The 26,099-nt window shown below is 42.7% G+C and overlaps 1 protein-coding gene across 7 annotated transcripts in view; it reads left to right on the forward strand.

The window, feature by feature from the left end:
- The window catches only part of LOC113573753 (rho guanine nucleotide exchange factor 4-like), a 96,101-nt gene that overhangs the window by 49,158 nt on the left and 20,844 nt on the right, over positions 1-26,099 (forward strand). For 5 of the 7 annotated variants that reach the window (XM_035530641.1, XM_035530640.1, XM_027004245.2 and 2 more), the window contains 3 exons: positions 166-1,667; positions 2,997-3,251; positions 3,834-3,963. In XM_035530641.1, the coding sequence (XP_035386534.1) occupies positions 166-1,667; positions 2,997-3,251; positions 3,834-3,963 (1,887 nt within the window). Of the gene's footprint in view, positions 1-165; positions 1,668-2,996; positions 3,252-3,833; positions 3,964-7,585; positions 7,981-26,099 lie in introns of those variants that run through there. The other 2 variants (XM_027004280.2, XM_027004270.2) reach the window with 2 other exon arrangements.

The following is a 26,099-nucleotide window of genomic DNA, read 5'->3' on the forward strand; positions in this document are numbered from 1 at the left end:
TTAATCATACATGCTCATTTAAAAATAGTATGCTCAAAGTACCAATAATGCAAAAAAGATGCCTTTGTTCTTTGATTTGGTTTTGAAGTTTTTGCACTTCAGACAGTAGTATGGTATATTAGACCACATATTTCCAGTGCATTGACTACTTTTTGTTTCCATCAGGAGAGTTGGACGGGCAGCCCTGCCCTGCATCCACAGGGCCAAACAGGGCGGTGGTCCTGCTGTCTGACCAATCCATCCCGACTGAGGGGTCAGCGACAGCACATTTGGAGCTGGATGCAAGCAGCATCACCAGTGAGGACCCAGTGGGGCAGCCCACGTCTTCCTCCACCAGTGTCAGACCCCACAAAGCCAAGGCCAAGACCTCCAAGTTCTCCGTCTTTAGAAAGATGCCCTCCTTCAGGCGAGGAAAGAGTCTGGGAGCAGATGGGAGGGGCAGTAAAAGTGAGAAGTTGCCCATGGATTCGCCCGACAGAGGGCTGGACCTACTTTTATACAGACGTCACCTGAGCCAGGCTCCAGAACTGGGGCCGGGTACAGAGACTCCAGCAGATGACTCAGATGATGATGACATTTTCTACAGAAGCGATGCCCTGAAAAATCCGGTTCACCAGGTTATGTGTGGCAGCCGGGTCGACATGGAAGAGGAAGTGGAGGGGGATATCTGTGCTACCTCTGAGACAAGCATATGTCAAGAGGGCTGTGTCCAGGGTTTGGGGGAGGCAGAAGTGGCAGATCTCAAGCAGAGCTCAGGTAGTGGAGGCTCAGGTTACCGCAGGAGCAAAAGCTCCGAAGGCCTGAGTCTCCGGCTACGGTTTGCCCAGGCGCACAAGTCTCTGTCAGGCCTGTTCGAGTCGCGTTCCATGGACAGGGATAGCGAGGAGCCAGAGACTCAGCCAGGCCTGGCGGAGGTGCGTGCCAAACCGTCCTGGAGGAAGCAGAAGCGTGCGAAGGAGGCGGAGCTCCTGAGGCGCACACAGTCTGAGCCGGAGAGAGAAAGAGGTGGAGCTAAAGCCACGCGAGTCATCCACAGTGACTATGCATCCCGTACAGCACAGGAAAGGCTGTGCCTGGAGGGGGTGCTGACCTTGCCCCAGACACAGTGCTGCACTGATCCACTTAGCAAGCGCAGTGTGGGCAGTTCTCCACAGGGCTGCAAGTCAGAGGGGCGCAGGAGGAAATGCCCCCCAAACGGCTTCTCAGTCGCCCTGTCCGACACCGGTCGACTATCGTCTGATGACTCCTCTGAAGCTCTGCCCCCTGGTGACTCCAGTCCCCTCTCACCTATGAGACCATTATCCCTCACTGCGCTGACAAATCAGATCCCTCCTACCTCCTCCAAATCACCATCAGGCACTAGTGAGAGTGCAAGCACAGAGTCTCCAATGAGACCCATGAGTCCCAAACCCAGCAGTCCGAGGTCAGCAGGGGCAAGGCGGAGCTTCCGTTACCCCTCCTCTCGGGCAAATGCACTCTCTTTGATCCTTCTGGGACCAGGGGTGAGTGTCACAGATCCTCCTGAGAGACCCAGGACCCTCAAACCCAAAGTGGGGCGACAGGGCTCACTCAGCCCCCTGGGGTTCGGTTACCCCCCGGAGGACATCAATGAAGACAGCTGGTCCCAGGCCAGCCTGGTTACCTCTGTGACTGTCAGTGAGTCTGAGGTGAGCTGAGGGTGCAGTCAGAGCTTATTCTCTGTTTTATTAATGTATTCTGATTGCTGGTCTTTTCATGTACTCCAGTGAAGGTGAGTTCAGCTGTTACCTACAAAGGAATCATAGTACTGCACATTAGGGGAACTTACAGGTGTATCTTACAAGACACCAAATCCTGTACAATCAGCTGTGACTTAATATGCACCCATTTTGGCATCATCGTCGTTTAGCAAGTAGCATGTTGTTTTGCTACTCCATTGATATTTTTCATGAATTACCTCTCTTCCATTAATCGCCTGTATCTCACCAAAAGTATACATCATATCAAGTATGGTGTCCTTTCACATCTACACAGCAACTTTTTCTTTTTCTCTCTTGCTATCCTCTAAATATGACAACCTGGCTTACCAAATATGGCCCTGACAGGCACCTGCAGTGCACAGTTAATGATGTCCCTGCAGCAACATGCCTGATTTAATCCATTATTGAGCCCCTCGTGAGTTGGCTCAGGTTACAGTAGAAGTAGTGGTAAACTGGAAGATCAAGGCCCTTCTTAAGAAGCATGGCTTTGTACCTCTATCAGTCATGTGGTAGCACATTATACTGCAGCAACAGCTCCATCTAGTGGTGCTTCTGTCTCGTCAAAAAGAGGACAAGGTCTTAAGTTTTACTTAAGCCTGGATAAATCTTATTAGTCTGTTTATTGATAATCAGTATTAGTGTGCCTGCTCCACTGGAAGTGATTATGTAAAATTAAGAATTCACTGGGGCCAAATTACCCAAAGTGTGCCAGCATGGTTATACACCTTAGAGACATCCACTTTAAATAATGTTTGTAAAAATCAAGACAGTAGTTAGAATTTCAGTCCTTGGAATCTCATGCATTGCTGTTTCTTTTTTTTCTTTCGTTAATACACCTCCTCAAGTGAATATCAGTTCACAGTTAAAGATCGAGGCTTTCTTCCTAGAGCAGATGTGCGATTACTCTGTCAAGTCCTGGGAAAGCTCCACCCAGGCCGTGTTTTGGTTTTGTTTTAGTTCCAAGCAGATTGCTGAACTAGGACAAACCAAATGTGCCCTGGCTGAGAGCCCCATAGGACTGGCAGGAGGCCCCCGGAGACAGGCTGAAGGAGCCTGGAGTGAGAAGCATCAGGTTAAAACAGGGAAGAAACAACGCTTGTGTGCTGCATTAGGTGGGCGTGTGTCTCAGGGTCCTGCTGTGGACCTGGGCCCTCGTGCCATGCTGTTTGCTGACCTCATTTTTCTGAGACAGGTGTTGGCCTTTTAATCAGACTTGGTCAGATTTGTGTGAAAGGCTGTGATGTTTGTGTGCGACAGCCCAGAACCGCAGTGAACACCTCCTCCCCTGGCTCCACCCATCGCTCCACTGAGCCCGCCGCCCTGCTTTGCCCCAGCCTCATGCCCGCGTTCACCACCAGCGTGCCCAGACGGGACGTCCGACGCGGCAGCCAGTTGCCACGGAGGCGCTGTTGCTCGGACGATCTGTGGGTGGAGGAGGAGAAGGGGCGGAAAAGGAAGCCGGCAGTGGTGGCGTCCAAGCTGTGCCTGCACCCAACGGAGCAGCCTGAGGAAGTAAGATCCCCTGTTGCTGCTGTGCTAAGGCCTGATGCTTCAGAGCCTCTTCTCACCTCCTGCCTTCGCTTCCTCCCTCTTCCTTGCTGTCTCAGTCTCTGGTCTTGTAGTCTTGCCTTATCTGGATCAGGACATTGTATATTAGAGGACGGTTGGGCATTGCATGTCATTTCAGACATACATGCAGAGTGGAGATTCTGAGTCCAGTCCTTAGACTCCTGATTCCAGGAGAGACCCTAACTGGGGTGTGTGTTCTCATCCAGCTCCCAGTGTTTGAACTCCTGCAATAAAAGAACAACAGGCTGGGATGCCCGGAAGGGAGTTTCCATAAATTAGACTTAGAATTTCTGCATAAGAGAGTTGTAAATGCAGAAAGTTGTAAGTGCAGCCTTTGCGTGTGTGTGCATATGTGGATGTGTGTGTTTGTAACATTATGAATAATGATAACAATGAGTTAGATTTACAAAGTGCCTTTCACATACCCAATGGTCACTGTACAAGGCAAAATATGTATGCATGCAAAGGTGTTGTGTTGCAGGTGTTGTATGTGAAATGTGTGTGATCATTGAAATGTCTGTGCAGGTGAGAGTGCGGCTGTCTCACTACACTGTGCAGGTGTTTCCTGGGTCACTGCTCAAAGCTCTCAGCTTCTCCCACAGCACCCCCATTGGCCTGGACTGTCCTGGCTGGAGACAATGTATGCCCCACCCCTGTGAGTAATGACGATGTGTGTGTGTCTGTCTATGCAGTTCTCCATCACCTTGGGGTATCACCTAGCCAGGCTCCTTGTATATCACTCTCAGACTGCAGATGTGTGGGTGTGTGTGTTTGTGCAGGGGTTTGGGGGGGGTAAATTGGGTCAACACAATTTACAAAAATCTCATTATTCCTTAATTACATTTTATTCCTGTATTCAATTTCCCTGTTCATTTGGTACTGGGGAGTGGACAATAAATGATTTAGGCGTATTAAGCAGGATAACTTGTAGACACTCAAATAGAGATACACATGCACGCGCACACACACACACACACACACACACACACACACACACACACACACACTTGCCAAAGTGTGCTTTATTACCCAGTCTGTTTCTTGAGCACTTCCACAGTTGAGTCACCACACAGATAGCTGGGTAGAGGGAATGTGTAGTTCCTCTGGCAGCTGTCGCCTCTGTAATTCAATCAGGCTGAGGTTATTGTATTAGGAGAGTTGAATGTTGGAGACTGTCTTCCTCTCACTCAGTTCCTTTAAGACACTGAACCTGATGTCTGCTTATGGGATGCTTCCGGCCACACCGCATTTCATCTCCAGGTTAATTATCATTCAACCTTGCCCTGTGTGGTCAGTGTCACAGACTCAGGTGGAGCTGCAGTAATGAGATATCTGGCCTTAGTTCATCTTGCCTTTGTGTGTGTGTGTGTGTCTGTGTGTGTGTGTGTGTGTGTGTGTGTGTAGAGAAAGTTCCTTTTAAAATGTATTTAACTACAGATTACAGAATACAGAATACATTTCATGTAATTGGAAACACATTCCATTAGAATAACATGAATAAAATTTTAAAAACTTTGGATTACTTTGGATTACTGTTACTCATTTCGATTACATTTCATTCACATGTACCAGCATTTAACAGCATGAATTTTGTATTCTGTAATCTATAGTAAAATACATTTTAAAAGTAACTTCCCCAACACAGATAATCAGTTAAACACATCCGAAAGTAACAGTTTTGTTTATTTTGCTTAGTTTCCAGTTTTCTTTAAGCAGCATTAGCTGCTGACACATCCATCATTCTACACTGTGTGCACACTTATTAGGCCATATTTTGACCATAGGCAAAGTATTAGGCCAAGTATTTTGACCATACCATAATTTTTATGTATATTTTCCAACTCCAAGCTGTATAAACCTGAATGCTTATTGGATTTAGGAATATCAGTGGATGTGTATCTGTGTAAGGAGGGAGGTTGTGGCCTGAGATCAACACCCTATATCAAGGTGTGTATAATTATTGGGCAGCTTCTTTTCCTCAGGCAAAATGGGGCAAAAAAGAGATTTAACCGACTCTGAAAAGTCAAAAATTGTACAAAGTCTTTCAGGGAGATGCACTCTTAAGCACTCTTAAAATTCGCAATAGTCAACAGGGTTGCAAGAAACTTGAAAAAAACAATGAAAATTTCCTGCCAAATATTTAAGAAGAAGCCAACGTCAAGCGACCAGGAACCCATAATCCTCCAGAGCTTTTATACTCCAGAACTGCAACCTACCTGGAGTGCCCAAAAACACAAGGTGTTCAGTACTCAGACATGGTAAGGTAGGCTGAAACCCGACCACCACTGAACAAGATACATCAAGACTTGACCAAGAAATATCTGAAGCCAGATTTTTCAAAGGTTTTATGGACTGATGAAATGAGAGTGACTCTTGACAGACCAGATGGATGGGCCCATGGCTGGATCAGTAATGGGCACAGAGCTCCACTTCGACTCAGACAGCAGCACGGTGGAGGTGGGGTACTGCTATGGGCTGGTATTATTGAAGATGAGCTAGTTGGACCTTTTCACATTGAAGGTGGACTCAAAATCAACTCCCAAACCTACTGCCAGTTTTTATACGACACTTTCTTCAAACAGTGGTACAAGAAAAGGTTTGCATCTTTCAAGAACACCTTGATTTTTATGCAGGACAATGCTCCATTGCATGCATCGAAGTACTCCACTGCGTGGATAGCTAGTAAAGGCCTTAAAGATGAAACAATAATGACATGGCCCCCTTCCTCATCTGACCTAAACCCTATTGAGAACATGTTGGCCTTTCATAAACAAGAGATTTACGGTGAAGGAAAACAGTACAGCTCTCTGAACAGTGTCTGGGAGGCTGTGGTTGCTGCTACACAAAAAGTTGATCATCAACAGATCAAAAACTGACAAATTCCATGAATGGAAGGCTTATGATTGTTATTGAAAAGAAGGGTGCCTATATTGGTCACTGATTTTTTTTTTAAATGTCAGAAATGTTTTTTTGTAAATTTTGAGATGTTTGTTTATTGTTCTCACTTTAATAGATGAATAAGTGAGATGGGAGAATTTTCTGTTTTTCATTTAGTTACATAATAATTCTGCACACTAATTGTTGCCCAATAATTATGCACACATAGATATTTTCCTAAGAAAACCATAACTGCACTTTTACTTTCTTAAATATTCAGGTTTGAGGTTTATTAACATTTTAGATTGACCGAGAGCACGGTAGATGTTCAATAATAAAATTAATCCTCAAAAATACAACTTGTCTAATAATTGTGCACACAGTGTATTGCTTGTGATACGTGTGTTTGTGTGTGTGTGTGTGTGTGTGTGTGTGTTGGGGGGGAGGGTATATGTGTGGATAAATTGGCTTAATTATAGTGTTCTTCATTTATCTGCTCCTCTGTGTTTTTAATTCTCTGGAACTAATCTGGCACTTATCTCTCTCTCTCTCTCTCTCTCTCTCTCTCTCTCTCTCTCTCTCTCTCTCTCTCTCTCTCTCTCTGTCTTTCTTTATCTGTGTTTAGACCTTTCTACAAAACAAACATTCTTGTTGGTTTCTGGAGTGATTTTTCATGAGCATCTCTTTTTTCATAATAATAATAATAAAGGTTGTTTTGTGTACTTCTGTACACAAGGAGCATTTTCTATTGTGATTTTCTATTGTGATTGGTGAAGAACTATTGTAGGAGAATAGATGAACTCTTAGTTTAAGGATTTTCACTCCTGGAGTGGCAACTATTTGCATAGCTGGAGTATAGTTTGTGAGTGTTATTAATACCCATTATGGATAAGAAATGGATTGTGGATATTTATGTAGCTTTGCATCAGGGTTAGATTGGGTTACAGTAGCAGTTACATATTGTGTGTTCATGTGAGTAAGCATTGTGTAAGCAATGCACCCAGTGTGGTCCATCCCTGTCTCCTAGCAGTTTGGATGCTATAAGCTGATTCCCAACGGACAGGAACTACCATCACTATAGCTTTCCCTGTGACATGCGGAAAAGCATCAGGGCCTTATCCACTACAGCCAGGTTTTAGTTTCCTGACAGAGGTGAGAGGGAGAGAGAGAGAGCAGGAGATGGAGAGAGAAAGAAATACTGAGAATGAGAGAGAAGTGAGAGAGCTAGGGAGGAGAAGGAGGCAAAAGAGGTTGTTTTCAGTGCCACCATAAGGTTGAAAGCAGCACTTTTTCATGGTTAGAGTTCCCCCCTAGAGGACCCCCACTGATGAGTATGTGAGAGCTATGCTGTGTTCTGTGCTGGTAAAGTGACAGTGGGAAAGAGAGAGAGACAGGGAGAGGCAGAGAGAGAGAGAGAGAGAAAGGGAGAGAGAAAGGGAGAGAGAGGAGGAGCTACAGAGCCATCTCAACAAGCACAGCAGAAAGGTTGTGAGTGAGAAGACAGCACAGCTGTGTCAGGTACAGGACACACACGCGCGCGCATTGCATCTTTGTCCACGTGTGAGCGGCTACCAATTTGGCTTGTGCGGTCCCATGCGCACGCAACAAGGTGCCGCTGACAGCTCCGTGCCCCTGCCTGGGGGTAGCTGTGGCAGCAGCAGTGGCAGCTCTGGCCTGTCACCCGGATCAGACTCGGACAGCAGCCTGGGTCCCGGCCCCAGTGCCGGGCTCGGGGGAACCCTCCGTGGGTTCCTGCCCCGCTACTGGAGCCTAGAGAGCCTACACTCCACCACGGGTAAGACACACGGGCACATGGGTCGGGGCTGGAGGGACCTGCTTGGAGATGGGCAGAGTTGCAGTTTTAGATGATCTCTCTTCTTGTTGGTGACAGTTGTTGCAGGCTGATGGCAGCTGCTGCTGGTAGATTTTTATTTTTTTTTATCATCTGCATCTTGTCAATAATGATGCTTAGTGCTTCGCTGATGGCAGAGTTATAAGGACTGTTCATGTTGCAGGGATTAAAAATGGACATGCAGGTGCCAAGGAAGGTGTTGTGTTCTCTGTATTTGGAGAGAATATTTCATGAGAGGAGTCCATCCAGAATAAAGACTACATAGACTGTAGCTAGGCTGCACGTATTAAATCACTACATACCATGAACGACACCTCAGTGGACGTGTTGAAAGCGGCAGCGCCTCTCACCTCTGTTGCTATGGTCAAAATTGGAAGCATTGTTCATTATAAGTCATGTGTTTACTGTCAGTGACGTGAATTGTGAATGGTTGGCTGTAGGTTTCTGCTGCTCTTTTACATGATGATATTGTATGTATGTGTGTATGTGTGTGTTTGTGTGTGGGGGGGGTGTGGGGGGGGTGCATGTGTGTGTGTGTGTGTGTGTGCACTTCTGCTGCTGCAGTATGTGGCTTCTGTTTTGTTGACTGGACTGGCTATAGGAGGTTGGGCTGCTGTGAGCTGAATGCTTTGAAAGCCTGTTAGTCTCAGGCAGTGAAATATGTGTTAACAACCCCCCACCAGAACATTAAATAAACCAGAGCTGAATGATTGCACTCTGCTTCTCATTCTCTCTCTGTCTATCCATTTATCTATCTCTGTTGTTCTCTCTCTGTTTCTCTCTCTATTTATCGCTTGTCTTTCCTTCTGTTTCCCTGGAGTTTAAGCACTCCTTATATTCCATTTGCTCTTTCACTCATCATCATGGTGAAGGGAGATGGACTTCATTGAGGAGAACATATGAAGATAAATATTTACAAAGTGAAGAATGTTGGGGTTGTCTCTGGGCTTTGCTGCTGGACCTAAGGGAGAAAATTATTATTCCATCGCATAACCGCAGAATAGCTCAACTGTGCCCTTGAAATGGATGTATGTCATACATTTGCATGTTGTCTCTTTTATGGACTTTCTTTAGGTCTGTTTTTTTTTTTTTATCTTTGTAACTAATTATATGTGTGCCTAATCCTAACCCGGACCCTCCTCTTAGCCTTAGTAACAAAAAAAAATAATAATAATAATGTTTTTTTTGTTATTCATGTTTAGAATTCATCATCTAACTTTTGTAAAAAGCACTTTCCCTTGGCAGAAGCATTGTCTGGTGCCGACAATGGAGGTCATCCGTTTTGTTTTAGATTTCATACAGTTAGAATATGTTGGTCCTTAAAATATAGAAAAACAAACACATACAGTCTCTGCCATTGGTTGAGAACCTCCACTGTATTGACTGTGAGCTCACTGTTGATCTGCAGAAGTCTGGAGTCACTGACAGAAACCAGACATGGAACCAATCAACCCTATTCACAATCCCAACACTCTCTCTTCCTGCCTCTCACTCTCTCTCTCTCTCTCTCTCTCTCTCTCTCTCTCTCTCTCTCTCTCTCTCTCTCTCTTTCCCCTTCTCTCCTTCTCTCTCCCTCATTTTCTGTCCCTCTCTCTGTCGGCATTAGCCTGAAATTGAAAGCATGTTCTCATACTCTCACACTCTTTTTTGCTCACTCTTTCTCACCCACTCACTCACTCTCTTTCAGTAACACCCCCCCCTCCCCTACACACTTGCACATAAACTCACACTCTCTCTCTCTCTCTCTCTCTCTCTCTCTCTCTCTCTCTCTCTCTCTCTCTCTCTCACACACACACACACACACCTGTTTAAAGTCATGTAACATGCAGCTATCACGCACTGTGTTTATGGCCTTCTTAACAGTATGTCACTGTCATGGCTTCCTGATGTGATTGCGCCAACACCACCATCACCAGCAACAGTGACATTTGCTTCTTGGTGATGTAATCCTCCTAATGAAATCCATAGCTGGATTGATTTTACTGATTGCCTATCTGACCATTTGAAAGGGGTTAGTTACAGGGTCAGGGTCAGGGTCATGTGCCAGGAAAACTGCATTAAATAAAGGCAGATACTGAGAGGGCTGATAGTGATTAGGTGTGATGTTACCGAGCAGGATGGCAGCAGGACTGACCCCTGCTGGCAGGGCCAGGGACAGAAGGGTAACCCAATCTGCAGAGTTAGTAAAGAGCTCAGGCAATGTTGACACAGTTTTAGGAGCACAGTAGCCACAAGGACAAGCCAAGGAAACAATTCATGCTGTAGTAACGTCACTGCCCTCCAGTAATGTAATCTCTGCACATTAGTAAAATTCATATGCACACATACACACACACACACACACACACACACACACTCTTGTAATATTACCTTCATGCTTTCCTATCCACTGAACTTTGTATTACTGTAGCTAACTGTAGCTCTCATAGGAGCCAGCAAATGTTCCCATTAAGGGAGTGAAGCTCATAAACCCTCAGATGGACACTATTCCTGTTTCACCTTTCAGACACTGGGATTGTGGGAATGTACGGTGTACTGTGACTCACACACATACACATGCCTGTATGCCTGACTTCCCAGGGAAGTAAAAGTTCTTGCATTCATAACCTTCTATGACCCAGCTGATTTCACTTGTTAATTCTGCCCTGTTCATTAAGGAAGACTTTTACTTTTCAAAATGAACTTTGGTAGAGTGTGGGGTTTTTATTGTTGTTGTTGTCATTGTTGTTTTGGGTTTTTTGGGATTTTTTTGTTCTTTGGTCTGGGACTGGTGTTCAATATGGTAGATGACAATGAATTGTGCAGCTAAGATTGTGAGAAGCCTGATCAGTGTCCTCTGGTTGCCATCGTGACTGCTTTGTAAAACTCTTTAGGATTGCAGGAGACTCTAAAGGTGTCTACATGCCCAGATTAATAAAAATATTCAACAGAGGTCTAGGTGTGTGGTAATTGGTTTTTGCTCTTGTGTGTAGAGCAACTTTAACACTTGATCTCATCTCAAAGGTGAGGTTAGGTAATTGGAAAAAGGGCTGCGCACACACACACACACACACACACACACACACACACAGTATGCGTGCATACAGGTGCACACACACATATTGACACACAGACACACAAACAAATGTGTACAGATGCACATTTGCACATGCGCATGTACACACAAATACATTCATGCATCTACAATAGCCTCTTTTCAACAGATACCGTCCACAGAACAAGGCAGATATGTCTGAAAGCACACATCTGAATAGGAGAGGCGTACCTAAAATAGGTCAGCGTTCCTCACCCTGACCACCCCTCTCTTGGCTACCAAGCTCACGAGCAGAAGGCCTCGATAATATGGCCCTGAGTTCTGCCTGCTGCTTTTCATTATATAGTGTTTTCTCCTAACTGCATATGTATGTGTGCATCTGTGTGTGTATATTATATATATATATATATATATATATATATATATATATATATATATATATATATATATATATATATATATATATAATTTTTTCTCTGACATTCTTTGTGATATTTTTTTACCAGCTGCACTGTACATTGGATCTGGAATATCTAAGATATTATTAATAATATTTTTAGAAGGCTGATGGTACACATAGAATGGAGACTGATGTCAGTGTGCTGGGTGAAGGGGGGGTGCTAATCCTTCCTAATGGATTTATAATAGGCCCCAAGCACTCGATTAGGTCCAGCCCCTGTGCTACCCAACACCCCATAAAAGAGATTTAACGCTGTCTTGTCTTTTGTTTCTGAAACCATTGTAAATGATGTCATATTGAGGAAACAAAAAGATCAATGGGCCGAGTGCTTGAGCATGATTTAGACTGATCCAATTAAAACTGTCCAATCAGTATTCTGGTTATCGGGTCAAACGGATGACATAATCTGGCACATATTGTTTAATGTGAACTGTCTGTTCAGGTCATTTCTTTCCTGTTGTCTTAGCTGTCAGACTTCAGTCATAGCTGTCATGTCTTTGAAATGCCTGAGTTAACCAGGAGACCTTTCTCCTCACACTATTCCCCAAACATAATCCCTGTTATCAAACACTGTGTTCCTATCACACAGAGCTCATATTAAAAATGTCATGAGACAGGAAACTTTCATTTCATTCTCATTCTTTCCTTTCATTCTCATGGGTACAGAGTCATGTCTTACTCTAATACTGTTTTCAGACTGGTTGCTGGGATATTTTTCTGTTTTGTATTCTATTTTTCTGCTTTGTATTCAGTGTTGTATGGTACAGATATCCTCCACTCTTGTGGAGAGTGTCAGTGTAAGACAGCTCAGGAACTGACAGTGCAGGTCCTCCACCCCTTCTGTATGTGTGTGAGGAGACACTGGGCATGTTGGACAGGTCTGTATGTGTGTGAGGAGACACTGGGCATGTTGGGCCCATGTCTGTATGTGCATGACACTGGGCATGTTGGACAGGTCTGTATGTGTGTGAGGAGACACTGGGCATGTTGGGCCCATGTCTGTATGTGCATGACACTGGGCATGTTGGACAGGTCTGTATGTGCGTGCGAAGACACTGGGTGTGTCAGGCTTTTTTTTTTTTCCAGGGAGAATATGTAATTAAGTATCTGATTGGCTATGCTAAAAGCACAACATGAAAATTATTTGCTTTTGTTTCTTCTGCAGACCCCCACACCCTCTTGGACCTGCTCTTTGTCTCTGTCTCTCTCGGACTCTCTGGGATTCTTTCTCCTTTCGCCTTGTGTACATGAATTGATATGAAAGTGACAATTTATATTTTTATACTGTGTACTCAATTATACTCTATAATGAATGAATTGTACAGTGAATATGTTTTATTAAAATAACTGACCTTTGATGGTTTAGATGCACATATAAATACTAAAACCAGCAAAAAATGATTTTTTTTCATGTTCTTATATTTGTGATGACAAGTACACACACACACACACACACACACACACACATGCACACGCATGCAGACCTTCATATGTATGCACATATTTCACCAGGATCCTGGTATTTCATCAAAGAATCCTGTGATGAGCACAGTCTGTTATTCAAGTTTCAAGTTTGCTTTAGTTGTCACATGCATAGTCATACACAGTATAACTCGCAGTGAAATGGTTTTAGAGTGCTCTGTCCAAACTGAGGAAAAAAAACAGGGGTGCATAGAGAAATATATATATATATATATATATATATATATATATATATATATATATATATATATATATATATATATATACAAAATATATTAACAATGTATGTACAATATATGTATATTATGTTTATATGCACAATGTACAATGTATATATGGATATGTATATATGTATATGTATGTACACAATGTTCTATCTTACAATTGAACATATTTACATTTACATGTTACATGGTGGTGGTGGTCCCCACAGTTTATCAGTTTCCCTGATTCAGGGCCCGAATGGCCTGTGGGAAGAAGCTCCTCTTCAGTCTCTCAGTCTTAGTCTTCAGGGAGCGAAAGCGCTTCCCTGACCTCAACAGAGAGAAGAGCCTATTGTTGGGATTGGTGGGGTCCTTCACAATCCTCCTGGCCTTGGTCTGGCACTGCTTGTAACAAATGGTCTGCAGGTCAGGAAGTTCCGTATGAGTGATGCGCTCTGCTGAACGCACCACCCTTTGGAGGGTTTGTCTGTCCTGCTTGGTGCTGTTCCCAAACCAGACTGTGATGTTCCCCATGAGGATGCTCTCGATAGTGCAGGTGTAGAAGTTCCTCAGTACCTTGGAGGGCAGTCTGAAGTCTCTTAGGCGTCTGAGGTGGTAAAGACGCTGACGAGCCTTCTTTGCCAATTACCCCTCCCTTTGTCCAGGTGGGTCAGTGTGGGTCAGTATTAACATGCAATCTCAGACATATGTTTAAGAAAATCAGAAATCATCCCCATGAAACTTGGCCAAGCACCACTAATATTGTTCTGAATCTCTTCGGGTGAAGAGCACAGAGGGTGCTGTTGGGACAAGGGGCAAAGGGGGTGCTGGGACTATTTTGGAGTCTGTGAGCACTGTCTCCATAATAGCAGTCCTGGCTTGTGATACCTGTTAGCCTGGGGCAGTGGGCTGATGGAGGTAGCAGCCTCCTACTCAGGTCCAGTGGGAGCACTTTTAACAGACCGGTGGTTATGTAGCAGAGGTGCTGATTAGTGTCATTCTTTATGAGCGCTGACTACTATCCTGTCCAACATGTGGTTCAGCTCGCTCTCCGTGTGTGTGTGTGTGTGCACTTCCACCACTGGGACCCTTTGTACCCTTTGGTCTAAACTTTGTTTTTTATGTTTAATTGGCTCTTCAAAGTGTGTGTGTGTTTGTGTGTGTGTGTGTGTGTGTGTGTGTGTGTGTGGAGTTATAGTGAGCCGGTGGTTGCATGACATATAGCATCCCAATTCAAGCCTTCATGCTGATCCAGTTTAGTTTGTGGGAGAAAACCTCTATGTGTGTGTGTGTGTGTGTGTGTGTGTGTGTGTGTGTGTGTGTGTGTGTGTGTGTGTGTGTGTGTGTGTGTGAATCTGTAAATGTGTGTAGTGTCAAAGAAGATTTTCAGTAAAAGGAAAATCTCTGTGTGCATTTGTGAATTTTAAAGGTGTTCCAGAGTCTCCTTGAGGAGTGCATGCAATAAAACAACCTGGAGCTACCAAAGTAAGGTTACTCAGAGAAGCCCTCGAGCATAAACAAGGCCCATGGACATGGAGAAGTGTGTCTATTAGGTGACTGTGTCTTTTAAATGATCGCCTCTGTTTAACAGCTGGCAGATTTCACCCTGTTTCTTCAGCTGGCAATATTAGTAAAGCAATATTAGTAAACATTATGAGAGACCCTTTGGTGTTTCTTTTTTCAGCATTACTGTTTTGTCTCTCTCTCTCGCTTTCTCACTCTGGCTCATTGTCTGTCTTACTCTCATTCTCTGTCTCTCACAATCACACTCTTTCTCTGTCTCACACTCTTTCTCTCTACCTCTTTCTCTCTTTGCCCCTCTCTTTTCTTTCACTCTGACTCACTATTTCTTTCTCTCATTATGTCTCTCTCTCTCTCTCTCTCTCTCTCTCTCTCTCTCTCTCTCTCTTTCTCTCTCTTTCAATACACAAGTACAAATCTGTGTCTGGGGTGATGCTTAGAAGTAGGGGTGTCTGGAGTAGAATCACACATCTTTAATTGGTGTGTGAACAGTTTTCTGCCACCTTTTTTTAATATGGTGATGGGCTTGTGTAAATTTGTGTTTGCGTATGGCAACCTGGGATAACGAAGGTGTCTACACCAAGGAAAGAAGCCAAGCTTATTTTCTAGAATAGGGGTTTGCACAATGGCCTCCTAGTGGGCATAGGACTTTTATTATTAATAGTCTTTTGTTGGCACAATGAGAATGCCCATGTGTACATATTTCTTTTAGAATACTATTATTTTAATTGTGGGGACTCGGTGGAACTTATGATGTCATAGCTGCTTTAATTGACACCTCGGGGTTGCGGTTAAGATCGAATTGTGATGTTGTTTCCAACATATTTACTGTCCTCAGTGTTCATTTACTCTGTAACTATTATAGAAATTACACTGCACTTTTGGACCATTGTCAAAAGGGAGAAGAAGACGGAATTGTGTTTTAAATTAGGAGTGGTCAAAATGATGTTTGTTATCATGCTAAATTATGTCACAATATGATTATTGAAAGTACAGGTATTGAACAAGTATTGACCGGTATTGAAAGTACATAAAGAAACAGTCATTAATTGATTTGTTAGGCAACAGTTACAGAGAGAAGGTGAAAAACAGTCTCATTAAAACTGCATAGTAACAAGTAGCCCATTATAAGCCTATTAGCCAAGATCTTATTTGGTTGGTTGGTTGGCTGGTTGATTGGTTTGTTGGCTGGTTGCTTGGTTGCTTGGTTGGTGGGTTGATTAGAAATGTTTGCTTTGTTCTCTTCCTTGCTCCCTAAATACTTTGTTCCCTAAAAACAGTAAAGCACTACCTAGGGCACTGTGTCCATGTTATTTGCAAACTTCAGAAAAAACAAATATCCTGTTAAGTAGATGTTAAGTATCATGATATTACATTTGTAGCATTTTGCCTATCCCTTATTTGAACTTATCTCCAGCCCATCCACCCATTTAAACACATTTATGATACTAAAGTATGTTATTTCATATGGAGTTTATATAGGCTACTCTTCACATTCTATGCCAATATTGTGATCTTGTCTTGCTTCATAAAACTTTCATATTGTTGTAGATTGCTCTACTTCATCCTGTGGGAGCCTGAAGTAAGAAGCAGAGCAGCTTCTTGCAAATGACCCTGCTTGGGTAGCTGCCTCCAGTATGTACTCACTGGGGTATGTGAGAGATAAGAGGTCATTCTAATCTCTGCATAGCCCAACTCTTTCACACAGGCCTGACAGGGCCACACAGTGTAGGTGTGTGGGGGGAGGGACAGACAGGGAGAAAGAGAACACAGGAGGTAAAAAGACAACCAGAAAACAACCCAGCAGAGTAGAAAGACAAAAAGAATAAAGACAAAAAGAAATGTCATATATGGGGAGGGAAAAGGGAACAGGAGGAGATATATAGAGAGAAATAACATGTACCTCTGGAGAACATATGTAGATATATACATCTTATTTTATATACATCTTAAAGTCTTAAGACTAATGTTGTTGTTCACAGTAGCTGTGGCCCAGCAGTTCAGTATTTTGCACTTTGACATTTGACATTGAGTGCAGGAATACCTCATTAAAAGGGTACTGAGTTAGAAATGGTTTGGGAAGAGCCAGAGCGAGAGTCAGAGAGTCAGAAAGAAAGAGACAGTTTTTTTTCCAATGTGTTGTCTATTGCCACACAGCAACTTTGCTTGTTTTGATGAGAGCTCTTTTTTTAATCATTTCTACATTGTTTTAAAACATTATTAAAAAATGAATTTGTGAATGTTAGGAGTTTTCTCCCAACATGTCAACTTGCTTGGCTGCCCTGGCTGAAAGAAGTGAGACGAAATTGGCTGTAAATCTAAATGGCAGTTTTTATGTTCAAGCAGTTGGAGAAAAATTAGCACCAAGACCTATATATCACAGAACATCAAGGCATGCACGTGCTCATGAGCAGGCACGAGAAGGGCTGGGAGGCATTTCTTCGGCCTTCTTTCTTTATACATGTGCACTTGAATCGCAGCTTCTCTGTTTCCTCTCTTCACCCTGTCTTCCTCTCTCTGTCTCATTATGCCGGGTGAGGGAACCTCCACTGAGTGCGGGACAGGGCTGCCAGTGTCTTGGTCCTGCTGTAACTGGAATGTTCAGTCCTGAATGTGCAAGGTGGCATCCCCATCTGTCAGAGTGCGTCAGGCTCCGCAAAGAGAGTGCAGGAGAGGCAGCCAATTAGCTGCCTGCATTGGCAGTGAAGACTGCCCTGTAATGATGGGTGTGTATGTGGAGTGTGTGTAACACACACTGTACACACTGTGTGTGTGTGTGTGTGTGTGTGTGTGTGTGTGTGTGTGTGTGTGTGTGTGTGTGTGTGTGCTTGCTTATGTGCATGTGCGAACATGAATGAAAGTGTGTATGTGCAGCCATGTCTGAAAGTTTCTGCGTGCTGGAGAGACAGAAGGATCTGTCTGGGGTTTTGTTCCCTCTGACATTCAGGCAACCCAGACCTAAACATAATATAAACATAATATACATACATATATTGTACATACATTGTTAATATATTTTTGTACATATATAGAATATATATATTTCTCTATGCACCCCTGTTTTCTTTTTCCCCACTCTGGACAGAGCACTCTCAACCATTTCACTGCGAGTTATACTGTGTATGACTATGTATGTGACAAATAAACCAAACTTGAAACTTGAAACTTGAAACCTCCTCACTTGCCTCCTCATGTAAGAGAACAAGGGCAACCTTTAATCTCTCTATGTGAAAGCAGGTTGCTTCAAACGGCCACTAATCTTCATTAGGCCTGTGACACACTTCCACTCCTGTTACTGCACTGCACTTCCCTATGACAGAGGCTGTGGAATTCAAGCGGAATTTGAGAACCTTCGTCTTTGTCAGGATGATATATACATAAAGAGCAGTAAATCTTGTTTATTTGTTTATGGTCATGATCCTGAGTTTCAGAGATAGTATGCTTAAAATTCATAAGCTAATAAACTGATGAAATATCAGAACTGCATTATATCAAAAAATACAATAACCCGAGCCGTTTTGATTTATTTGATTATAACAATGCAAAAATAAGGAACTGAACTAAATGTAATGTGCAGAGATCTATTAATGCCATAGTATTATTAGAATGTATCCAAGAAAAGCAATTAATTCAGAACTGTGTCACTGTACATCACACTTTAAAGACCATAAAAGGCAAATATTGCAAGAAAGTATGAATTATCCATAGCAGTCCAAATGATTATGGTAACTGTATTGTGATAAGGGCATGCTTTCAATATATAATTCAGCCATATTTCCAACTGGTCTACTTGAATTCTGCTCTTAGTAGAAGTAGTAGAAATATGTTCCACCCATAACCTCTCTGCATGGTAGAACAGTCTACACTTCAGAGAGTCCCCATCCCCCACACTCACATCAGGGGGTCAGAATTCCCGAAGGAACAGCATGTTCCTCTGTGATTATAAACTCATATGACTGACTGATTGAAGTCTTTAAGGAAAAACATTTTTTTATTTTCTGCAGTGTGTGGGAGGGCAGACAGCTGTGCGGGTAGCAGTGTGGATGCTGGAAGGCTGAGATTCAGCACAGTTCTGGTTTTTCAGATTCTTTCTTCAGGGTGACGGAGAGTCACACACACACACATTCAAACATATTCTAAGACATGCTGCTGTTCACAGTAGCTTTTTTCACATTCAAACAAACATAAATTACAACAAAACCTGGCTTCAATGTGTGTGTCAAAGAGATGACAGCAACACAGATGTATAAGTTATTAGTCATATAAATAACAGCTGCGTACTCAGGATGTCGATGGGAGGAGGAGCTTCCTCTCCCCTGTAGCTTACACAGATAACCAGCTGTCCAACAACAGCCAATCAGAATCTGAGATACCACACCCTAGAGACCAAGGCCTGGACCTTGGGGCTGGTCAGCATGGGGTCTCATCCTCTGCTGCCCAACTGAGTGACCCCCTGATCCTGTTCTCAACTCCAATATTCATCTGTCAGTCATTACAAGACATCAACAGGCATGACCTAATTGACAGGTTTTAGCGAAATCCGAATGCTAATTCTTTGTGATTAGTTCTGCAGGAAGATCTGACAGAAGATGTCTCAGGTGCTGATCTGTACCTGGAGGCCATGGGTTTGAAAGGAGAGACAGATTAGTAAGAATATTGGTTTTAGGGTTTTAGATCAGATTGTTGATTGGTGTGCAAGCATCATAGACATGATGTCATTCATATACAATTTTATCAATATACTGTGAGATTATATTTAGTGCCTCTGTTTATTTATGTCATTGGGACTCCTAAGGTAACACTATAGGACATCTCAAAATAATAAATTCAACAGAAATGTGCACGAACCTTGAAATTATGCCTTAATTCATTATTACCTTAAGTTAATCTCATACTTATTATAATGTCCATAGAGCCATTGGGCAGTCATCTTTGTTAACTTGGATTTCCTGTATAGGAATTGTTTAAAATGGGTGGAAGAAAACTGTCTCCTTACACAGAGTATAGAATAAGCAGAAGAGAGAATTACTGAAAGAGATGGAGAAAGACAGGAAGATAGAACTGAGAGAACAAGCAGGGAAAGAGAGATGATGGCGAAGTCACAAAAGAGACAAAGAAATAAATCTACTTCTGGCTAATGCTAGATGAAGTGCTGATGATGAAATTAAAGCAGAATCGCTTCAGGGAGAGTAAGCTGTTTCCTCCAGCATTCCTGACAGCATTCCACTGTCATCCTCACCCCAATAAAATCATCTACAAAACCAGTAGACAATGATGAGGAGAGTGAGTGTGAGACTGAGAGTGAGGCAAAGCGGAGGAGAATAGGAAGGAGAATGGGGGGCTTTATTTTAACAGAAGGAATAAAAGAATGATAGTGATTGGTACAATGACAGGAATGTTAAATGTTCTTTAAATGTTAAACTACACAGTCATTGTATCAGACGGCTAAAAATGTATGTGTTTCTGTGTGTCTGTGTGTGTGTGTGTGTGATCTCCTGCACCCCCCCCCCCCATTATTTTTCTCAGTCACATTTTAACCTTCGTACAACAGCTGTGCTGATCTCCATGCTGTGCGCTGGTGCTCAGGAAGAGCCACTGGGAAACTGAGGTTCCGCTCCAACCCACTGCTTAAAATACCCTTTATGCAGTGAACCCCTGAGACCTGCAGCAGGACCAAACACAAAATCAGATTAGAGACACACTCGGCATACTTTGTTGTTGTTGTCCTGGTCTTGCCCTGTTTACTTTATAGATGTCACTAAAGCAAAGTAATCTTGTTGATATCCATTTCTAAATTAGTAGCAACCATTCTGAAATCTCTTCAGACTCAGCAAAACTGCACTGAGTGCACTGCACTTGTTCATTGCATTGTAGAGTCAGCTTCTCATTACATTTCACGCTTGCGTTTATATTTATAAAGTAAAGTGGCAGTAGAAGTGACCTGAATCAAAATCAAAGTCTGGAATGTTCCACTAGGATATGTCAGTGGCAGAGCTGTTGACTGACCCCAGACCAGTGTGCAGGACATTGCTAGGGTTGAAGGAGCAGGCTGATGGGGTACTTCCTCTGCGGTTCTGCAGGTCATTGTAGCAGCAGGGTCAGGTCCTGGGTTATGCAGGTTCATGGGAATACATTCATATGCATATTTTAGCATTATTTACACTCTAGTTCTTACTGAGCACAAAGTCACAAGCTTGTCTGTTTAGTGAAGTCACTTTAGAGCACTGTGATCAAAAGGTCACCAGGAGGTGTGTGTGTTTCTGCACAGAATTGGCATTCTTCTGTTCATCTGCTCTTGTGTTTGTGGTCAATACAGTGTGTGTGTGTGTGTGTGTGTGTGTGTGTGTGTGTGTGTGTTTTCTGGTTCCGTGGCACTGGGAAGAAAAGTGTGCTGTATTAGAGTGAGTGGCTGCTGTTTTTAAATGACTGAGTGTTGGCTTTACAGAAGGGTGTGAGTGGTATGCCTGTACAGGACTATATTAAATGCTGAAAGCTTTGTTCTCTGTTACAATGCACAATACCCAAGAGACTGGGAGGACTTTGTGCAAAAGCCACTTTTTAATATGTCCCAAAGCCACCTGTAATGACTTTGAGCTCACTGTGGATCTGCAGGAGTCTGGAGTCAGATCTGCAGGAGTTAAGACCAGACATGAAACCAATCAACCCCCATTCACAAGCCCAATGCTCTCTCTCTCTCTGTCTCTCTCTCTCTCTCTCTCTCTCTCTCTCTCTCTATCTATCTCTGTCTGTTTCTGTTCAGTTCATTTCAGGACACTTCAAAATCATATAAAAGTACAGTTTTAGTGTCTCAACTTTGAGTTAGAAGTTAAACATAACCAGAACCCCCCTCCGCACCCCCTACCCCCCACCCCCTTCGCTTCTGATTGATCTGTTTTCTATTGAAAGAGCTCTAAACTATGACTACCGTTTACATACATCACCCTTCAGGGGAGAAATCTCCCATGCGACCCTGCACTTCGCAGTTACCAGCTTGGTGCTGGGATGCAGGCTCTTTAGAGAGCTGGGGGTACTGATGTGTGTCTTTCCTGTTTAATATGGGTATGAGCATCTGGTTCTGGTTTTTGGCTGCTCTATTTAACAATGAAGGAGTTCTCCTGTCTGTGGTTTACAGTAATGGATGCTACATGTGGGCAGTTTATTAAGCGTGTTGGATGTGCTGTGTTCGTGATTTGGTATATGATGTGTTGTGTCATTTCAGTAAGGGAATGTGCTCAATCCCAGCCTACTCCCTCCTGTTAAGCCTGACGAAAGAGACCCAAAAACAAATAGCTCATTAGGTTCATTACCTGTGCAGGACATGCCTCGGAGCTAGCTGTGACTTTTACTACACTGACCTGGACAGAGGGATAGATGCAGCAGGCGAGTGGTGGAGAAAGATAGAGGGAAGAGAAACGAAGGAAGTAAAAAGTAAAAGATGGTTTAGCGATACCAGTCAGTCCTGTGGAAGCCATTCTGCCTTCTCCATATGTCTTCAGTAACACAGAGCTGAGACAAATTTAGCTCCTTTAATCTGGAAACCGTTCACCACTCACATTCTCACATTCTGGTGACATTCTATTTTGGTGACACTACAAAAGGGCATCACCCTGACACTCTCCAGGGTCTGGTGGAGGGGGGCCAACATCACTGTGTGTCATATATAAAGAAAAATTAGTGAGGAAACTGAGTGACTATGAACTCAAGGTGGTGTAAACTACTCACAAGTACTACCTAAAGTGATGCAGCAAACAGTCATGAATCACCTCTTCCTGTCATGATCAGTCCCTTCCATGTTCTGTTTCGTTTTGTCTTCACCTTGTTTGATTGCTTGCACCTGTCCCTCATTTCTAGTTTTGTGAAGTTCATGTATTTAAACCCTGTTATGTGCCTTGGTCTTTGCTGTTCATTGTTTGACTGTGTTTGAATGTTTGAATTATTGACTTTGTGAATGTGTTTCATTATGGTTGTTTCTTTTTACTCCGTGCCTTTGTGTTTATCTTAGCCTCCGTGTGTCTTAGCCTTAGTTATAGCCTGCTTCCCTGTTTGCCTTCATGTGTGTGTTTCTTTTAAGTCACGTATCCTGGTACTCTCCGTGTCGGCTCTATGACCCTGGACTGCCTAAACGACTTCGATTTTGGATTTGCCCCTATTAAATCTCGCTCTTCTCCGCACATGCTCCGCCTCCTTACAGCTCAACATTACACTTCCAGTGCTTGCTTGAGCCCAGTTTAACCATGTATGATGTGAACCAGACACTGTAGGAATTAACCCAACACACATTGGTTACCATGTTTAACCCAACACATGAGTTTATGTGTATGTGTTGTTATCCGTCATTATCTGCTGGAATAGCTGGAAAGCCCTCAACCAGCAGCCCTGCATACATTCATCAGATGTGATTTAGAATTCAGTCCTTATAAAACTAATTCAAAGTGAAACACGATGGCACACGGAATTTGTCTATAATTTGAAGTGTATTCATAAGTGTTTGTCTTATGATGTGGTGTGAAAAAGTGTTGCCCCCTTCCTGATATCTTTTTTTTTGTCACTTAAATGTTTCAGATCATCAAACAAATTTAAATAAATATTAGACAAAGATAACACAAGTAAACACAAAATGCAGTTTTTAAATGAAGGTTTTTATTAAGGGAAAAAAAAAATACATACATGGCTCTGTGTGAAAAAGTGATTGCCCCCCAAACCTAATAACTGGTTGGGCCACCCTTAGCAGCAACAACTGCAATCAAGCATTTGCGATAACTGGCAATGAGTCTTTTACAGCACTGTGGAGGAATTTTGGCACACTCATCTTTTCAGAATTTCAGCCACATTGTAGAGTTTTTAAGCATGAACCGCCTTAAGGTCATGCCACAGCATCTCAATCGGATACAGGTCAGGACTTTGACTAGGCTACTCCAAAGTCTGCATTTAGTTTTTCTTAAGCCATTCAGAGGTGGACTTGCTGGTGTGTTTTGGATCATTGTCCTGCTGCAGAACCCAAGTGTGCTTCAGCTTGAGGTCACGAACAGATGGCCGGACATTTTCCTTCAGGATTTTTTGGTAGACAGCAGAATTCATGGTTCTATTTACCACAGTAAATCTTCCAGGTCCTGAAGCAGCAAAACAGCCCCAGACCAATACACTACCACCATATTTTACTGTTGGTATGATGTTCCTTTTCTGAAATGCTGTGTTACTTTTACGCTCAACTATTGTCTCGTCAGTCCACAGAGTATTTTCCCAAAAGTCTTGGGGATCATCAAGATGTTTTCTGGAAAAACTGAGACAAGCCTTTATGTTCTTTTTGCTGAGCAGTGGTTTTCATCTTGGACCTCTGCCATGCAGGCCATTTTTGCCCAGTCTCTTTCTTATGGTGGAGTCATGAACACTGACCTTAACTGAGGCAAGTGAGGCCTGCAGTTCTTTGCATGTTGTTGTGGGGTCTTTTGTGACCTTTTGGATGAGTCGTCGCTGCGCTCTTGGGGTCATTTTGGTTGGCTGACCACTCCTGGGAAGGTTCACCCCGTTCCATGTTTTCACCATTTGTGGATAATGGCTCTCACTGTGCTTTGCTGGAGTCCCAAAGCTTTAAAAATGGCTTTATAACCTTTTCCAGATCTCAATTACTTTGTATCTTATTTGTTCCTGAATTTCTTTTAATTGCAGTATCCCATCTAGATTTTGAGGATCTTTTGGTCTACTTCACTTTGTCAGGCAGGTCCTATTTAAGTGATTTCTTGATTGAGAACAGGTGTGGCAGTAGTCAGGCCTGGGTGTGGCTAGAGAAATTGAAATCAGCTTTCCAAAGATGTGATAAAACACAGTTCATTTATGTTTTAACAGGGGGACCATGTAGGTTTGGATTTTTTTTCCCTTAATAATAAAAACCTTCATTTAAAAACTGCATTTTGTGTTTACTTGTTTTATCTTTAAATTTGTTTGATGATCTGAAACATTAAGTATGACAAACATGCAAAAAAAAAAAAGATATCATGAGGGGGGCAAACACTTTTTCACACCACTGTAGGAGCTTCATTCCTACATTACAAGTCTTGTATTTCATCTATGTATCATCCTCATCCCCAGAGTAAACAGGTGTGCAAATCACAGTGTGTAGGTGGCCTTGAAAAATGGTTAATTGTGTAACCATAGTGATAAGAACTTATTATAAACCAGTCTTCCCACCATGAAGTACATTCTACTGGAGTGCTGATAGTATTCAAGAATGTGTGTAAGAGAGAGAGAAAAAGATATAAAGGCAGATGGAGAAAGAAGAGATAGGATTAAGAGAAGAGGAAGAAAGAACATAATGTGTCGGAGTTATAAAGTTAATAGAGAGAGACTGAGAAGATTTAGACAGAGCAGTTCAGAGGGGTTGACCACGTGCATGGGTCCTGGTCAGTGTGTCAGATGAGCAGGCACTAGTTAATTGGCATTTCACTAACAAAACTTTGACTAACAATAGACCTAGTGATCATTCTAAAGCCAATATATTATTAGAAGTGCTTGTGATGCATGTCAAATGTATTACACCGTATTTCTAATGAATTATAGTGTATTGGGTTTTTAGCAGACGCCTCACCTGTGAAACTGATTCATCAGTGTACTGGTTAATACATCAGGTCAATATAGGCATCAGTCATTGAAGACAGATAGTATTGAGTACAGGGCCTTCACAATATTCACACCTATAGTGGGTGCTATTAAATGGCAGCCTAAGCATACCAATTTACAGCCTGGTCGTAGTACTAAAGACCAGTGTAATCCTGATATCTCTTGTGACTTTGGATGAGGGAAGGTCTTTTATTGCACCATTTTATGCCTTATGCTTAAAATTACACACCTTATGTCTCTGCAAAATGCTTAATAAACTGGTAAAATTGAGTGGTTTTAGTACCATTTCTTAAAATAACTTTTATTTAAGCACAATATATCATGCCTATCATAATCCACACTGCTCCATAAATGTAAAAATGGCCCATATTTTCTTTCATAAATGCCAGTATCAGATTTGGCCACTTAAAAACCAAACCTTAAGATTTGGCCGCTTAAAAAATATCAGATAAAACAACCATAATTATATTTTAAAATTATGCCAGGAAAAAAAAAAACTTAAAATACTATCACACACACAGAGCCCATTAAAAATGAATAAATAAAATGAAAAAAAGCTTAAACAGTCATTACAAACAGAACCATTGAGATAGGTGATCCTGGGTCTATTCAGATGGGTGATCCTGGTCCATTCACATGGATTCTCCTGGGTCCTTTGGCACTGGGGTTTAAGCTGCAGCGGGCAATGTGCCCTGCTTTTAGTGGGGCAGCACGCTGACATACAGCGGGGTGTTGATGAATGGCAGGG

Source organism: Electrophorus electricus, chromosome 10 (genome assembly GCF_013358815.1).
Source record: "Electrophorus electricus isolate fEleEle1 chromosome 10, fEleEle1.pri, whole genome shotgun sequence".
NCBI classification, from domain to species: Eukaryota; Metazoa; Chordata; class Actinopteri; order Gymnotiformes; family Gymnotidae; genus Electrophorus; species Electrophorus electricus.